General features: G+C 34.4%; 1 protein-coding gene across 1 annotated transcript in view; it reads right to left on the reverse strand.

The window, feature by feature from the left end:
• Positions 1-20127, reverse strand: part of EDIL3 (EGF like and discoidin domains 3) — a 387262-nt gene that overhangs the window by 76409 nt on the left and 290726 nt on the right. Inside the window, exon 9 of the mRNA XM_019746385.3 lies at positions 16762-16946. Coding sequence (XP_019601944.1) covers positions 16762-16946 — 185 coding nt within the window. The remainder of the gene's footprint in view (positions 1-16761; positions 16947-20127) is intronic.

Raw genomic sequence — 20127 nt, forward strand, 5'->3', positions numbered from 1 at the left:
ATCAAATAAAAACACTTTTGGTCATCTTGAGAAAACTAAATGTCTTCACAGGTTTATAAGTGACATATAAAATGACACTATTAGAGTAAAAGGGTAAAAAGCAGTGGCGGACTATAGTAAAGAGAGGGCATATGCCTTACTTAGGCCATTTAAATGACTAATTACAAATTACAAAAGCAACGAGTGCCATCTGAAAAAACTTGGTATGAGTTTGAATCTAGTCCACTGCTCCTGGTCTGCGACCTCTACTGAAACATTCTTTGCAAAGCTAGCTGATTTTGTGTAATTGTTATTGATAATAATATAAAACATTTGCTTTCTCATCCAGTTCCTATCAATTCCATTTCACTGACAAATACCTCCTTTTGGTTGAGGTTCAGAGTAGCCTTGCTATAATTATCACCATTATTATTCTATTTATCAGTAACTGATTAATGAGGGTTTACAACAAACATTTTACTGAGTGCTACACCCGTATTATGTAATACAAAGCACTGTGGGGACAGAGCCCCAGAGAGCAGTTTCCAGGCTCTTGGCCTCACAAGGAAAGGTGCTGGCTCGGGTAGTAGATGGTCATCAGCTGTGACTAGTTGGCCATCAGCTGTTACCAGTTAGCCATTAGCCACTGATATAACTGCCATGGCTAAGCTAGCAAGGGGCGGAGTGTGGATTGCGGATTGCAGAGAGGCGAATTGCAGTTAGCAAGTGAAGTTGGTTGCCAGAGACAAGCGGAAGGCGGGTTGCGGATCCTGCGGCTCCTGCTTCCTGTGTCTCCAACCCAGCTACCAGTGAGATTATAGTGGTATGACTCCCCTATCTATGGCTCTGTTGGTGTTCCTTTTTGGCCTCACTATATCCTGCGTTCTTACGTGGGGAGAGAGACTAGAGACCCCACATGACACACCACATGACAAGCACAGAATAGCCCTATTAATTAGTAAATATTATTTTTCTTATTTTGTACGTTCTCTACCCTCTGACTCCCAGACACTTAAAGAATTTGATGGTTGACTTTCTTTTTGGCTTCACAAGGCTAATAAGGCTGTCAGACGAATCTACATGACAGTGACATACTCCTGTGCCTCATTTTATAATGTAAATCAAGCCCTACTATCTGTTTGTATATTTCCTAAATCTCCTACTAAGAAAAGCATCACTTTACTCCCACTCATTGGCCAAGGTAAGTCACGTGGCAAAGCGTAAGGTCACTTGGTGAGCAGGTTTATCCTCTCTCAGAAAGGAGTAGCAGGGAGTAGCAACAGCAAATCTTTTGAACATTAATACAATCTTCCACAGTTCATCTCTTCAATAGGTATAATGCCTCATACAATCATGGGCTAGATGCAGTACTTGGCCGTCTAACATTTTGTAATTAAATTCATATGTGAAAAAACAAACTCTATAATTTAACATGCTGAGATATGTATGTTTTCTATTCTTTACATATTAATATCATAATATCACCACAGGTATGCATCTTCTATGATTGAAATTTGAAGGTCATGGATAGAGCTATTGCCTAATTAGCATCATTGGCCAGTTTAATGCTATTGCTCATGTCCCAATTTTCTTTGTGTTTCTTTGCATATTTGGTTAAGGTGAAGAACAAAATAATAAGCTTGATTCATTTGACTTTTACTAGAAAATAATTTATCTGTTTTTTCTATTTTGCAGATATTGGACGGTAGGTAAACTTTTCAAAATTATAAAGAAAATACCAAGAAAATAGATTTCTCTAATATGTTTTGCATTTATTTGATCCATTAAAAAACCCACCTTACAAATGAATATATTTATGCTCTAAATAAACAGATTTTAGTATATTAAAAAATAACTGGAAGAATAGAACTTCTGAAAGAGATTCTATAATTTTTATATTTAAACCTGATTAGCATTTTAATTCATAATATTATTTATAGATAGAATTTTTCAAGTGCTATATTTTTCAGTTGCATTTTTCTCCTAAGACCTGAATAATAGGCAGAATACAGTTTTCTGTTATTGTGTTCCCATAAATAATAGAATTCCTAGAGAGAGCAAAACAACCCCAGAACACTCATTGGATAGACTTTTCTAAAACTTGAGGTCTTTTACGATGGAGTTTTCCTAAATATTTGGCATTCTCTGCCTCTTGTTGGTTAGTATGGCCCAGAGGATAGAAAAAGAAAAAAGTCCATTAATATGAACAGGGAGCTCAAATAACAGCAAAGCATGTTGGGATTCTCTTCCTCACTTTATGATTTCAAAGTAGTTCTTGTCATGTGGCAGGTTGGGCCATTTTGCACCCAGCCTGTCTTCCAGTTCTACACCTGAGTGGTGGCTCCAAAAGGTGGCTAGGAGTTTTTGGTTTCTCCTTCAGCTCTCTACAAACCTCTCTAAATAATCATTTTGTCATAAATGATGGTGTACTTGCTCTCCAAGTGCAGCTTAAAGGGATGTCTCCTCCCTCTGCCTCCCCCTTCTCCATGACAATTCCAACAAGATGTTCCCCTTTTGCACGGACTCCCCCTGAAGAATTCAGCTGTGGCTAATGAATTCCTATGTGAGCCAGCTCCTATTACAAATCAAATATCTGGTTAGACTGGGAGAGCTCCCGAAAGGGAGTGATTTTCCAGGAGGAAAGCTGGGCTGATAAAACAATGGATAATATTGCAGGAGGGGTGGGGAGAGGAGGTCTATAGCATTGTTTAGATAGTAAAATAGAACTATGGTGAAAAAAACCCAGGAATCTAGGCAACTTTTGAAACATATGAAATAATCTGACTCAAAGCCTGTGTTTCTCCCTTACTTTTGTCTTTTGATTCAATATAATACAGCCACACGATGTGGGATCAAAACTGGGTCTAGTACTGCTAATACCTAGAGTTTGTGGTTCAATGCTGAGGAAGAGGCAGGGAAGTGAACTCATGTGGGGCACTTGATACCCTATTCCAGGTATCTTGAAGAATGTTTTATATGCATGATTGCATTCACTCTTCTAATAGCCGGGTGGAGAGGGCACTGACTACATTTCCCAGATGAAGAAACTGATGCCTGGGGAGTGGGAGAAATGCCATTCCCAAAGTCAGACAACTAGCTATGGAAGAGGGATCAAGATTTGACAGGTCCTAAAGACTCTGGGTGTCTTTTTATAATATGAATTCACTGAGCCAAAAAACCTTAAGGATCTTAAATGCCATCTAGTGGCAATTTCTATAAACTGTAGACACAATATCCCAAATGTCATTAAGTAAGAGTCACTCAGGGGCATTTCTAGCAACTTCATTCCATTCTCATGATGGAAAATATTATACTGAGTTCCTATATATTGAAAGAGACCGACTCCCACAGTTTATCACCTGGCTTTATGTGTGGATCCCAAAGGGTTCATATTATCTCTAGAAATTCACTATGCACAGAAGAGCCAGAATCAAGAATAGCTTCCCCCCTCCCTCTGGAACAAAATAGTAATTGATAATATTGAAGTGGAGGTCATTTTAAGCATATTTGTCTGGGATTTAGTAAACTTTTGGCTTTCTAATATCTATTCATCTGGAATACAGGTACAGTGCAAAACAATTACAGATGAGCAATTTATTAAAACCATTGTCTATTGACTAAATCATCACTATGTCAGCAGCATAACTTAGTTCAATTAGAAATTCCAGGGATGAAAAACGAATGAGATGAAGTGAAAATAGGGTTGCTGGGTTTAACAAAATAAAATATAGGATTCCTAGTTAAATATTAAATTCAGATAAACAACATTATTTATTTTGTGTGTGTATAAGTATGTCCTCTGCATTATTTGGGGACACCTTACACCAAAAAACAAACAAACAAAAACAACAACAACAAAAATAACCCTCCAAATTCATCATTTATCCAAAATTATTAACTAAGCATTCTGTGTTTTAACAGGCAAACTTAAATGAAAGAAAATGCTGTATACAGTTTCACTGATTATTGGCTTATTATCATTAATAAAATAATAGTAACTAACGGTTTTATAGTAATTATTCTGTAAGCACATTGCTTATGTTAATTCATTTAGTCCTCAACACAACCTTATAAGGTACTATTATTCCTATTTATAAAATGAGAATATTGAGACACTAATAGGAGGAGTCCCTTGTCCAGAGTCACATAACTCGTTAGTGGCAGAGAAGCAGTCTAAACCCAGAGCATTTTGCTGTAGATTCTACCATCCTAACAGATATGAAATACTGTTTCTTATCATGTTAGTTAATTGAAAATTACCTTATATACTACACATATATTGATAATTTTTAAAAATATTATTCAAAGGACTTTCAACGTGTACCAAGCACCTACTTTAAACAAGGCTTCTTTATCAAACAAAAACAGTAAACTTAAAATTTCATCTTCACTGAACATATTTTACTCTCTTCTAATTGGAAATATCTCATGGTGACTGTCAGGAATATCAGTTACTATGCTATACACATTAAAGGACTAATTAACAAAAATTCTTGATACATAATTCCACATACTCAAGCTTTATGCTATATATGCGTATGCAAATATAATATGCTGTACACACACACACACACACACACACACACACACACACACACACACACACAGAGTATGGTTCCTAGCCAGAGACTACTGGAGATACAGAACTCAATACAGATTCTCTTCTTCAAAATTTAGATCTGGTTTTACATGTGTATCTTTGATATACCTTATTCCCTACAGAATTAAGAGAAACTAAAGATTTGTTGTTGGATTCAATATAAGCCTAAAATTTTGAACTCTCTATATATGAAATTCCTTTAATCTGAAGTATCCAGATAATTTATTCCTGGACTGCTATTGGACTCATGCTCAAATCATTTTCAAGTCAACATTTGTCTAAGCTAGTTCCACACAAATGGTTGCCTCTAAATGAGTATGCTTGTCAGTCAAGCTGTAGATTACTAATTCCTTTTCTTTCAAACTTTACCTTGTGCAGGAATCCCAGGATATATATTCAGAAAATGCACATGTCTATGCCCAATCCAGACCTAATAACATTAGCATGCCTGCAGATGAGATTTGGGACTCTGCCTTTTCAACCAGCCCATGCCAGCTGACTGACGCAGGTCTCCACAACACACTTTGAGAAAGTGACTTTGACACCAACATGCAAAAAGGTACAAGCTGCTGGTGATGTGCTTTTCCCATGGAGGGCTTTAAAACTGCTTTGCTTCTAGAAGTTCCCCTATTTCTCATTACAGAGCTGGAGGCAGCTGTAGAAACATACATATGTATACAGCTAGTGTTATTCTAAGTACTCTTAGATCCATTTTCTTGTATATAACGCTCCTCCCACATCATCAGGCATATGCCTAACAGAACAGATGGGTTCTGTGGTACTCATGAAGGGCCATCAAATCCTACAGCTTTGAGGATAAAACTCTACAGTGCTTCTCATGAGAGAACGTTGGTAAGATGCTGGGAGAGGGGGGAAAAGATGACTCAGAGTTTAACTGGAATAATAGTTATCCAATTGCCCTTGTTATTATTTTATTCATTTACCTTCTGCTGTCTTAACTACATTTGGTTTTACTAATTATGTGGCATACAAAATGGTAATCATAATCATATGCAATTCCACAATGACAATAATACAATTTTGAATGCAATCTATGCATTTTTATTTTAAGACTATAGAACAAGTTATAATATAAATAGATACAAATTAATAATGACTACAGATAAATATCTCTTGGTTTTTCTCTTTCTTATATTGGATAACCATGGATGTAATGCTTTGTATATATTTTTAGCAGCATAAATAAAATAGTGCGAATGGGCACATGAACCAATTCTATCGAATAAAGATGCACACACACAACCCTGCCTCTTTTAAAGCTTTTTCTATCAAAAGCCACTGAGCATGTACAATAGAAAATGTATGGGGCAACAGAAATCATGTTATCAAAGAGACTATAATCTGATTTTCTAAAATGAGGAAAATCTTGAAGGAAGATATCTGTAAAATGATGATGTTTTCATAGTTCCAAGTTCCTGTTGCTCAATAGCAGTAAATGCTACAAAATGTCTATTGTTCATGTTTAGTGTCCCATTTTACTATAACAGTAAATATCTTAATATGAATTCTACATTCAAATTTAATGCATGTCAGTTACAGAAGCCTCTCTCATTGGGATGAAGGGAGAGAACTTTACACCATGAACATAGAGAAGGCAAAGCCAAAGTGTATAAACAGTTGCAGGACAAAGAACTTTACAGTTTATATATTTAAAGATAAGTTTCAATGATGATCCTCTGCCATTTTAAGTGAGAGGGAAACAGAGTTTTAAAGAAAATTATCAAGTGAACTTTTCAACAAATGAGAGAGAAGTTTTTTTTACCATTTAAATGATGAATAAATATTTGTGTACAGTTGTAAACTTCTCTAGCTAAGCCCTTTAGCTTATAGGAACTGTTTCTTAACAGCCAAAACTGTTTATATGTTACTTTCTTTGCTTAGAGTACTCAATTTATAGAGCCCATTTTATTCATGGCGTGGGCTGACTATTATTCAGGTGTATCTGGGCTAACTTTAGCTTATGTGCACCATTTTTTCTGAAGATGAAATGAAAATAACACTTTGAACTCATTTAGGCAATTTTAAATGCTTGGTTTGTACAGATATAGACACAGAAATGATGAAATTATTTGTGATATTGAGTAGGTCTATCACAAAAATGAAGAATGCAGTGAACTGGAAAACCATATTTCCAAATACACATATTTTGCATACATTTTGCTGTACTGAAAAAAATCATGAAAAACATCTTTAAAAAAACAGGAGGCTAAGGTTAAAGTCATTCTACTTGATGTCAGAAGCAAAGAGCCATAAAAAATGGCACTCAATAGAAAACAGAGAAACTAGATTTTTGGGTCAAGTTCTGATATTTATAGGATTAAATTATATGAACTCTGTAAATTTTTTTTTCATGTTTTGAGACAGAATGCTTTATACAAATAATTACATGTACCCAGATTATTATAAAGATACAGTGAAAATGATCAGAAAAGCCCTTTGAAATCAAGGTGTTACAGAAGTGCAATATAATTAATACGGAATCTTCTAAAGTGGCTCCTGGGGATGTTAAGGTAGTTATTTTTAGAAAGCACTCGGTGATCAAATATGGTTGAAAATCACCAAATAAAACAAATATCTTCCCTTCAGAATCCTATGTTAATATACATCTGGATCAGTAATAACAGAGAAGAGGATATAGACTTTACTAAATATTTTTCAGCACAATTTTTCTTTTTTTTCTTTTTTTGAGAACCTAATGGAAGAAGTGTTTTTCAGACTACATTTTAGGAAATGATGATAAAAAAAATTGATCATCTGAGGAGAAAGGGAACTTAATATGTCTTTTAGAGTACTATTTTTTTAGGATGAAAGAGTTCATAGACTTAGAAAGGGAGGATCTTTTGGAAACAGTCTGTAGGCAGGACTGAATTCTGGTAGCAGAACAATCTGAAGAAAAGAAACATTGGAAAAAATAGAAATTGTGAATGCCAGGACCAGAAACCAAGTAAGCTAAGATTGAGTTCAGCTATGGCAGCAAGTTGGACCCAGGTGTACAGAGAAGCTGGTAGTCAAGGTGGGCCTCTGAGAACCAGGGTGGGGCTGAAACTTCCACAAAGATAAAGTGAGCTGATGATAAATAAGCAATTAACCTTTAGAGGGCAGGCTGGAGTTAGAATGCAAGGCCAAAGAATGGAAAAACCAAACAGCAAAGATGTAGGAAAACTCAGGTGAGAAGAGGGCAGTCAGAAATGCACCAGGACTCACAGGAAGTAGAGGGAGGCCAAATGCAGGGAGCAGCATCAGGGATCTTGACAAACCTGGGCAAGGAGGCTATGCTGAATTAAGAAGTGAAAACTCGGGTTTGCCTTGACACTGAGGCCACAGTCTGTCTTACCCATGCAAATTGATACCTGTTTGTCTAAAAATACACCAATTCTAGAAATTGATTAATTGAAAGCTGTAGGCAGATATGTCCTTAGGCATATCTTAAAGGATTTCAGAGAAGATTCTAACCAAAGGATAATACAGAAACGGTCAGGGTTAAGTGGGCTTGCACTCTTCAGGAGTCAAACCATGCCAATAAACTACAACAGCAGTATAAAACAAAGATACTAGAGGTTTAAAAGTCGCTTCACTGAGGCATGTTTCCTCCACAGAAATGGTATTCTAATAGTGAAAGAGAAAATGAATGCCGTATATGCTCAAAATAAATTTACTTTATGTTGACATTAACGAGCAAATAAATACTTCATAAATGAGAGATACCTTAATCATGAATGTTATGAAAATTTAATGACCTACTCATAATAGCATTACTGCCTTTGAAGAAAAATGACAAAGTTCTCTAGGATAAACCGAAGCAGGTGGAGCAGGTGAGCTTGACTATGACCGGCAGTGTTGGGTAGAGCAATGTTCTTTAAAATGTGGTGTGTGCACAAAGGACAAGTCATAGAGGTGTAGAAAGAAAAAAATCAGAATTTTCACCCTACTTCCTATTTGTTTTATCTTAACCCCCCACAAAATATAAATTGCACTATCTAAACATTTAATGTGTGTGTTCAATGTTCAGTAATGCTGTAAGGGATATGCAATTTTTATAGTGTGGAACCACAAATTTGGAGGGCGATCTGGAGTCACAGATGTACTACAAGCTCTTCTTCAAGACAGGTATGGCCAGAATTACCGTGTTTCCCCGAAAATAAGGCCTACCTGGACCATCAGCAATAATGCGTCTTTTGGAGCAAAAATTAATATGAGACCTGGTCTTATTTTACTATAAGACCGGGAATATAATATAATATGATATAATATGATATAATATAACATGATATAACATAATATAACATAACATAATATAATATAATACCAGGTCTTACATAATTATTTTTGCTCCAAAAGATTCATTAGAGATGGTTGTCCGGCTAGGTCTTATTTTCGGTGAAACTCCATATGCCTGTCAGTACTAAAACAGCTTCCTAATCTAATAAACATCCCCTGTAAAAAGGAGTCATCTCACTCACTACGTGGTCTACAAAATAGTGTGGTAAAAATCGTCATATGAGTTTCCTGGCGTGCGTTCAGTTCCCCTTCCACAGCTGACTAGCCATGCAATCTTTAGCAAACCTCTCAGACTCTGTAGCCTCATGAAACAGACACTTTAGTCACGCAGAAGTCTATTTTGAAGACAAAATGAGATCATCGATTAAAGTTGATTCCCATTTTATCTGAAAGCCTTTACTAATGCTCATCTTATTTGAAACTGTATTCCCGAGTTCTAAATTTTACCCACTGGCATATTTCAGCTCATAATTTTAGAGGAGAATGGTTACCATTCTTATAACTGTATTTCATTAATACAAAGAAAACTAATATGTCACAGATTAAAATTCATTTGCACATAAAGGAATCAGAAGTCATTTAATTCTCATTATCATAAAAACATGAATGGGCCTGCTGTGCACATACTATTGTTGTAAGTCCTGCTGTTTGGTTTTTCAATGGTTTCAAATAGTACTTCTATGCAGAAGCATCCAACTTCCCACATTTCTGTTTATTGCTTTTGCACTGTTGAATTCATGAGAATTAGGGAATCAATAGTCAAATATGCAGACAGACACGTGCCAAATATATCTTTCAGTTCCTTGCATCTGGCATTGTGTTTTGTTATAACAGGTGTCTCAAAAATATTTATTTGAATTTTAAAAATTACGAAGCCCTTTAAATAACCTTTGAACAACAAAGTCCCCATCCAGTTTTTATGTACCATGGAGGCTTACCTTTCCAAAATTGCACTCTGTACTTAATCTAATCTACTCCTTCCGATAGCCGCCACCAGAAACTATTGCTTTGTGTATTTTTCATGATTTGCTATATGTAAATACTAGTGTATTAGTACATCATAATAGCTTAATATGTCTTATTGCCTTGTCTTAGGGAATTCTTTTTTAAAAAGTTGTTTATAGAGAGCTATAGCTACTAACCCAAAGAAATGACTCAAGATTAGAATGGGTGGAAATGTAGGATAATATTTTTGATATTAAGTAGATATACTATGCATTATATAAAAGTTAATGTTTTCAAAGGTTAATTATGAGGTTAAATGGCTATATTTGTAACACTAATTATATTGTACGATTTTGTTTTTGTTAATTTCACCAGAAATTAGCTGGTGGTCCTGATAATTTTCTTATTACTTTGGACTGGCCCGATCATCATTTAGATATTAGAATCTTAGGGTGGGAGAGTTTTTAAAAGGGAAAGGTTGCCTGGGTAGCTATTATTATTATTATTTTTAGTAATATCCACATTTTAGATGATAAAGAGAAAAACCTGAGTCCCAGAATATTGATGTGATTTGTCAGTCCTCAAAACCAGATTTTTGAACTTCAAATTATGCACTGGGCATATTACATTGATGCTGGCTGCACTTTCCTTTGACCTCTAAGTACTTTCTGTATAAATATCCTACTCAATTTTGCTTTGCTCAATAAGCTTTTATATTTGGATAGTGGAGATTCCCTTCTGTATCATTAAAATTTTAATAAACTTTAGAGATATTTTATAGTCCAAGCCACATATGGACGTCCTTTGATTCATTTCATATACTATAAAATACATTAACATTGTGAAGGATAGAAGCTGTTTCACAATCATACATAAATTAATATCTATACTTGATCTCTTATAGATCTGCTATATAACTGTACCCTGCTTTCAGGCTTACTGTTTACTATGTATGAAATTTTGGAAGAGTGATTTGGAAATGAGAATATTCCTTCATCTTGACAAACGTTTCCCAGCGGCCTACAGGTCCCTTGATCCTGGAAAATCTTTCCTTTAGCTCTTCTGCTAATAAATTGTCCAAAGGGCAAGAGAAGTTAATGGTTTTAAAGAAGTTATGAATTTTATGGCTAGAATATTCCCTTTTAAAATCAGAAATGGATTAAATTAAATATGGCTTATTTAATTAGAAAACTTAAATTCAATTGCTTTCTTACACATTTCTACAAAATTAGTATTGAAATGAAGCTCTGTAGGGTTAGCTGCAATTTTGACAAAGGTCATCACTAAAATGTGCAGTTTAACAACTCTGTTAATTCTACTAATTTGGAAATACTATGCAGACTACCTTAAATTAGCAAATGTCTCATGAAATAGACCAAAGGTCATTTCTTAGGTTTCATTTTCCTTCCTGTTAGTCATTTATATTATGCTACCCATTATAAAATCTGAAAAACTTTTTAGTAGATCATTATGGATGGTAAATTATCCACATTCTATAGTCACCACCAATAAAGCAACGACACACATAGTATATTCACTACCAGAGAATTTATGATGTCTTTTATCGTAAGACATTTAAAGAGTTTGTTAATCAATCCAAGTTAATTCTTAGAGTGCTCCTTATTTAGTTGTATCTACTATACCAAAATATTTCCTCACAATTTATAAGATTATCATCAGTAATGCTCCTATCTTTGATAGAATGTCATTAAACATCCCAATTTCATGTTGAATTTTAATGAGTATGTATAATATGAATACAAATATGAAGGGAATTTACTCAATCTACTGAAAGCCACTGAAAATGGACATAAAAACACACAACCATTCTAATAACAATATTATTTCAGTAGAAAACATTGCCAAATGACATATGTTCGTTTTAAGTTATTAATAATGTTATTATTATCCCAAGGTAAAGAATCTGAAAAATCTAACACTTCCTAGATAAACAAAAATGTTTGCCAATGTACATTTATCTAAGTTATCAACAATTCTCATAGTTTGCAACATCTCTAATATCATGTTACTTTACATTTCATAGTTTTATTGGAAATTCTTTATTGGAAGAAGCAAAGAATATGTATGCATATCTTCATTTTTGGTTATAGTTGATTATAGTTATAGTTGGTAGTTTCGGATTATGATCTTCTGAGGTTATAAAAACCATCAAATAGAGAAAGAAGGGAGCTATGTTTTTCTGGGTACCTACTATGTGCTTCCTTTGTTGTATCATTTGTTTTATTTAATTCACCTTAAAGTCCAACACAATTTCTGGGTCTTTTGTTTAGAAATGAAACACAGAAGATAATAGTTTGACCATAGAAGATCTCAGTGAGTTAAATGTCACCTTATTTAATAACAAGGATTAAAATCTAGCCCAACTATGTGCTAGGAATGTCCAACTATGAATCCAAAATGACTGGATTATGATCTTTCAACTTAGATGCAGGTTAGATTTTTTGAAAGGCAGAACTTGCAATTTAACCAAAAAAAAAAAAAAAAAAAAAAAAAAATCCCTGTGGTTTGAACAACACATTGTACGGCTTCTAGATCAAAATATTAGAGAACATCAAACACATCAAAGATGTATTTTTTTTCATAAGTCTAAAAATGTTTCTCAATTAGGGCTGTCTGTTTGACTACACACATTTTTGCCATGTTTATATAGGAATAGCACAATCATTTCATGATTAACAGTAGCTCAAAAAAGCTACTAGTCAGTTAGGTAAGATCACTTCTAAAATATAAAATAAGAACACTTGCTTGAAAAGCTTCTGAGATTTTGACCTTATGGAAGAGACTGAAAGAAATACTGGAGTGATAATAAGACTAAAATATTGAAGTGATATTTGAATACATAAGAACTTAAAATACATTTTCAGGGTTTCATTTAGAATAATTGTATTTCCAGTTGTTTATTGAATAGGTTTTGGAAAGACCAATTAGAATGAAATAAAATTCCCATTATTAGAGGTATATATATATATATACACATACATACATATATACATATATATATATATATATATATATATATGTATGTGTATATATATATATTATACATATATATGGTTGTATATAAAATAAATCTTTAAAAATCATAGCAAGAGATTGATAATGAAGGAAGGGCATTTAAATGACAGACATTGGTTCTCTTCTGAAGAGCTACTTCTCAGAATTGATGTATCTTAGTTTAAAACACAACTAAAATGTATAAATTCAGAAACCTCAAAATAATGATAAAAATTTACTCAATGTCAACAATTCAAAAACAAAGTCACCCTGTAGATTGTCTATAAAAATGTCAATCTTATTTTCAACAAAGACACTAACAACCATAACCCAATGTACAGTTGAACAGATGATATTCTGTTGAAGAGAAAACACTGAAAATAGAAATAATTCTGGAGCATTTTCTTGCATGATATTAAAGAAGAAAAAAATAATTATAAGTAAAGATGTCAATGTATCTTGCCTTACAGATTCTTAATATGTTTTTACACAACAAAAAATAGACATATACTGGAAGAACTAGTCCTTGAATAGACAGAAAACCTATCACCAACAGAATGAATATATTTCAGCATGCAAGTGACTTTAAGAAGAGAGTTGAAAAATCATTTTTAAAAAAGTGATGGATGAAGATTTGCATTGAAGAGTACACCCTGATTCATGTAAAAATATTTGTTTATTTTTATCTTTCTAAAGAAATTTGCCATTGGTAATCCCTGCATGTGGATATTTCTAGAGTCTACCAGTCTGAGTTATGGGGCTTAAAATATTTTGTCATAATCCACATGGCATTGTGATTCACAAATAATATTAGCTAAGCCCACTTAGTCTGAGGTATGACTGAAATATTTCCAATTTAAAAAATATTATATAGCAACAAAGAACAAATTTAACGTTACCATTCAATTCTAACAAATGGAAAGGAATTTTTCCATGGTTTCTTCAAATTAAGACCTTAAAAACTTTATAAAGGCTATGCATTATCACAGTTTAGTTCTTGTATTTTAAAGGCCAGATCTTTAATATGGGATTTTAGATTTCTCTTTCAAATATTATTTTAAAATTTGAGGATTTATCATTTGTATATGCTGTATTGGCCCATATCCATAAAATGAATTATATTTTGAACTATTCATTCATTCAACAAATATTTATTGAATGCCTACCATGTGTCAAGTGTTGTGACAGGTATTTAATTAGGGACTGCACAAACGCTGAGAAAGTCAAAGAGACATATGTGGTCCCATCTCTGCTGGAGCAAGCAATCTAGCACGAAAACACAATTTCTAGTATACTGTGATCATGCTATAGTGAGAGGATTAGAGATGTATACAGTAGTATACAGGAGAGAACTCGGGCCGGATTTTGTGTGGGATGGAGCTGGTAGCAAAGCCTACGAGGTCATACAATTAAGTTTGTGAACTTGTTGCAATGATGTTGCTAACCTTTTTTGATATCAGAGGGATTATTCATTATGAATTTGTTCCAACTGGGCAAACAGTTAACCAAGTTTACTATTTGGAAGTGCTGAAAAGGCTGCGTGAAAAAGTTAGAAGTCCTGAACTTTTTTGTCAACAATTCATGGGTTTTGCATCACAACAATGCACCAGTTCACTGTCTGTGAGAGAGTTTTTAGCCAGTAAACAAACAACTGTATTGGAACACCCTCCCTACTCACCTGATCTAGCCCCCAATGATGTCTTTCTTTACCTGAAGATAAAGAAAATACTGAAAGGAAGAGATTTTGATGACATTCAGGACATCCAGGGTAACACGACGACAACTCTGATGGCCATTCCAGAAAAAAAGTTCCAAAATTGCTTTGAAGGGTGGACTAGGCACTGGTCAGTACATAGCTTCCCAAGGGGAGTACTTCGAAGGTGACCATAGTGACATTCAGCAATGAGGTATGTAGTAGGTTTTTAAGAATGAATTCACAAACTTAATTGTCCGACCTCTTAATTAAAATTCTAAGTTCTGGCGTACTTGGATGCACCCAGAGGAAAGTGTATCCAAATTCTAGCTAAGGATTTAGCCAAAGGAAGGCTGCGGATGCTGTGAGCAGAGGTGCTTTTCCATTCTTTTCCTCTAGGAAGAGGACATTTATGAAGAAATGGGAAGGGAATTATAGTGTTTGGTTTAAGAACGTGAAACAATTTAGAAGAGTCTGGTAAGAGATAAAATGGGACCAAATCATGCAAAAATCTTTAGGTTATATTGAAGAATCTGTACTTTATCCTGAGGCTCACAGAAAGCAGTTGAATGGTTTTAAAAAGGGCGTAAGAGAATCATATTTGTATTTTGAACAAAAATCACACTGGTTCCAGTTTTTGGAAATAGATTTTTAGAGAGTGAGACCAGAAACCGGAAAGTGGGTTAGGAGGCTTTTGCAAAAACCCATGTGAAAGAGGGTGCTAGCATAAATCATGGGAGTGGCAGGGGGATGGTAAGAAGTGAAATGATTTTAGAGTAGCTGAATCCTTTTTTCAGTCATTGAAATAAACAATACTTACTAAAGTATTAGTAATTTAGTTGGTTGTGTGGAGTTGGTGACAATGAGGTTGTCAGGAAGATAACAGGAGAGAGTAAGCGTGGCCTGGAAGACTTTGGGAAGCACCAGATAGGAGGATGGAAGGACACAAAGTATGGCATCATGCAAACCAAATACAAAAACGTCTTAAGAGCATGAACGGGGTGTTACTCACTCATGTGTCATCACTATTTATCATGCTATGTAACGCTTCATAGGTGCATCCTGAATAAACGTTTGATAAATGAATGGTTTAATTTAGTAAGCACTACTACCTACAAGACAAAAACATCACACTGGATGGTTCTGGGAGGAAAACTATATTTCAAAATAAAAAACCACACCTCATAGAATAGTAAAAGAAGAAAGAATTACATAATTATCATTAAAGTATGGTAGCTAATAAAAGAGCTCAATAAAGCTTCAGATCAATAGAGATCTAGATAGGATATTAGGGGAAAGCAAAGAAAAAACTGAGTATTTCTCACTGCAAGAATAGGAAAAGTAAGTCCTAGTGAAGAAAAGACTGAGAGGAAACTATTGGAAATTTCAGGTGACTTGGTGAGAAGTTGTAGATGAGGCAAATCTGGTTTGATAAGGACTGACATTTCCTATTTTAATAATTTTCATGATTTCCAGAAATACAATGAATTACCGCAATTTTGAAACTCATGAATAGAGTGCAAATGTCAGTAAGAATAGAACTCATATCTTCCAAATAAAATGACCTCATTATGAAATTAAGCTGTCTTACTTTTCTTTGTCACAGAGGACATTAACACATTTGTGCATACTAAACTGTACTCCATAAATAAGTGCATTTTAAGAAGATTGTTTTTAAAAAGCACAGACTGTAACCTTACTTCATTTGCAAATGATAAACAGGCTCTGCAGTGTATCTGCTTTCCTTCTATAAGCTAGCTCTCTTATGAGAATGTAATCAAATTGCTCCATTGCTTAGCAACCACAGGGAAAGAGCAATAAGTCATGATTCATGATTCTATGGTAACAATCTGCAGGTCAGTGGCATGATTTCAAGGTGTTTTGGATTCCTGCTGTGACACTTTCAAACCCAATATTGACTCAAGCGTTAGAATAGATGAGAGTTAAAATGCAAATGCTCTCATAATCAATCAAATTGACCTATGCATAGTGTGATCTGGTACAGTCTGCTGCATCAATCTGACAGTAGCATCTATAAATCAACATGGGAGTAAAAATAGCGCGCCAACATGGCTTCATAAGGAATTTCTGTTTTTACCAATTTGGTTGAGCCAAAGAGGGAGGCACATTTAAATTAGTATAAAGTTAGACTCTGAAATTCAAGTAACCAATAGGAAATCTTCTAAGGAAGAGGGGCAGTGGGTGGTGAAATAGTTTTTTAAAATGTTACCTGTAACCATTGCGACTGGTCATTGTGGCCGGAGGTCCAGGCATTCACTTTGCCCTGCTTGTCCAGCCGAGCTTTCCTTGGCTCCCAAGTGAACATGTCCATATTGAGAGTTCTGAAGATGCTGGAGGCAGTGATCTGATAGTCTTGTATGTGTCCTGATTTCATCCCCAGAGGCTCAGAACAGCCTGAAAGAAAATGAGAATTATTTTGCTTCATGAGAAAAATAATTTATCACTCTGGGAGTTTTTTGTCTTTATTTTGGATAGGCAAGATAAGATGAAGTATAATACTATTGATTCCCCCCAAAGAGAGAGCATCTACATTTAAAAAAAAAAAAAAAGACTATTATCAGAAACAAATCTGGAACAAAATCAAAAAACAAAAGAGCCCATTCAGGCTATTTTGTGTGAATATATTTTGGGGAAAAAATGAAAACAAGACAGACAATCCAAACTACTTTTCTTTATAGATGATTTTGCAAAATAAAACAATGCTGAAATGCTCTCTCCTGTCTCATTACGAATAGCCTCATGACTGTTCTAGTTTTCAACAGTTTTATTGTCTCTTTAAAAATGGAACATTCACTCACAAAGTATATTTGGTTTTCTTTTATTTCTTTCCATAATACTGCAAATGAAAATTCCTTCATTTTCACAAACTGTTCCAATGGTATGTTCTAAACTGGACAGTTTCATGTTTTCCAAGAAACGTCTGTTAATCTTTATCACTGATTCTTATAGCACGAACATGACTTCTTCTGGAAGGAACGAATCTAATCTTTATTCAATATATACTACTATGTGTCAGCCATTGCAAAGTGTAGGATTTACACTAATAGATAATAGAAGAAAATAAGCTCATTCTAGCAGAAGCCATTACTGGACAAGGCTTTTTATACATTCTTATATTTCAATCATACTCACTAACTTCTAATACTGGATATTTTGGGAAGATTCTCAAATCTGCTACATATGTTTTCAGATTTGACATGGTGCAAAATTTGAGTTTGTCTGTCCTTGAAAAATCGTGTGTGTGTATACACATGATTTCCCAATCTTGAAGAAGTACAAGTATGACAAAATTTCATTCACAAAGCCTGTGATAGGAATATGATTTTGTTATCATATTTGCCAGTGGTTGAGCCTTCTATATGTAAAACTGTTACATTTTGGCCAAGGAACACACGCGTATGTTTGATCATGGAGAAAGCCAGATAAAAGAGGAGACTTCTCCAATCAATGTCATCTCCTCATACTCTACTGGTCCCCCACTTACTAGCTATGTGGCCTTGTACCCATTATTTAACCACATTGTGCCTTAGTTTTCTCATCTGTAAAATGGTGATAATAACAGACACTACCTTAAGGAATTGTTTTAAGAAATTAGTTAATAAATATAAAGTGTTTAGATACAGTGCCGGCATATAGCTAGCATTCGGTAAATGTTAGCTATTTGTAGTATTTCCATTAAGTTAATGTTAAGACCCCAAATCAGCTAAGTACTAAAGAATACTTTATGACTGGCTGCTGCTTCAACAACTAAGCCATTTTAAGTCAAGGTTCCAAGAGAAGTGGTTTAGAACTCTTCATTGATAAATAGTTCTGAACCACAATTAATTGCTTGTCTTCGTCTGTCTAGATTTCTTCTTCCTTCTTGAGGCTTCTCCATGTCTGCCTTCACCTCCACCTGCTAGGAAATGCCTATCCTATACAAACACGATAAAAACAGACATGGAGGGTTAGCCAATTTGGTCTTCCTACAAGTCTTGCTGGGTTTCAGAGGTAGGAGACATATACTCAAAGTCCCATGATAAAAATAACTCTAAATCCCAAATATAAATTCTAGAGGAGAGAAATTCAATGACAAATGTCACAGATTGTAGAAAGTTCTAAAGTCTTGATAACATGCCATTTATCTTCAGGCAGTGATATGGTAACACACATTGTCTACATTATACGAGTAAATTTCTGACTTTTTCTTCTATTACTACCACCAAGCCTGCAATCACACACTGCCCTGCTACTGGAATCTTTATAAAACTGTTCTTGGCTTGGAGAAGAGATACAAGGGGAAAGAAGTAGTTGTTTTTCTCCTTCTGTGATATAACAGTATTTTAAATATTGCATAGAAAAGGGATGTCTTTACTTTGATCATTTCTGCTTAGTCACAGAATTAATTTCATACGCACTCTATTATCGAGTACTTATCACAGAGGAAGTGCTGAATAATTTATTCAAACAATGAATGAATGATTATTTCTCTAATGACGGTTATGATCCATTTCATTCTAAACATCTTAAATCATATCTCTGTCAGAGAATTTAGGGGATTTTCTTTTTGGATTGTGGGAAATAGTTTGGTGTATTATGTTACTGTTATTTCTAAGTGTTATAGCTAATCTCTTCCAATTTGCCTCACACCATAAATTTACCTTCTCATCTACATTTCATATGTATAAATTGATAAACTCTTTTACTGAAGTGGATAGCACCTGAACAAAATGAATTATTAACAATAAAATTGATCATTTTTATAGTGAGGTGACCCAGGTTTTAAAAGTATCCATAGAGAGATATTTTGTGTATGCAAGTTCAAAATCTGTTTCTGGGGTTCGGAGATGGATACAACTTCTTTTTGAGAACATAAAATCTGTTAAGTGTCAGGTGTAACTGCTTGTCAAACTTGAAAGTAAAATATATTCACATCTTAGGGGTATAACAGCACCATGTATTAGAAACTGACCCTCATGAATCAAATGACTGAAAAATTGGAGGAGCTGATGTTAAGCAACTTAAAAACCACAGGGCTTGCAGCAAACTTCAACATATTGTGGCTTCTTCTTGATTGCTTTATGATGAATGACTTAGGGATGACACTAGTCTGTGGTGATATAGTGACATGCAATACAAACACTGTACAGCAATAATTCTGCTGAGATTCAATGGTACTCAATAAGCTGGTTTGAGTTACCAAAACAAGGAAAACATCCCTGTTAGGATAACTAATAGTACTAAAACCGTACGTTGGTTGCTTCATGAAAGATACCCATATATAATACAAAATGTGATTCTTAAAATAGATACATTCATCTGGCTAAATGCCTCTAATTCCTTTAACAGTAATGGGTTCCTTTAAAGTTTGGTTGTTTTTTCAATATTTTTATGTGCTTAAAAATCATTCCCTTTCTCAGCATCACAAACAAACTTAATAAGGGAAACAGATATAAAGCATACATTTTAACCTGTATGCAACCTCTTGAAACAAATAAAAAGCTCTCAGTTCTTTTCTGCAGGGATGTGTCCTCCTAGTTTTACCTACATAGTGTTACTGTAAATTTGATAAAAGCTTTTCATATTTAGAGACTAT

Source organism: Rhinolophus sinicus, chromosome 3, assembly GCF_057876585.1.
Source record: "Rhinolophus sinicus isolate RSI-liver-muscle chromosome 3, RSI-T2T, whole genome shotgun sequence".
NCBI lineage: Eukaryota > Metazoa > Chordata > Mammalia > Chiroptera > Rhinolophidae > Rhinolophus > Rhinolophus sinicus.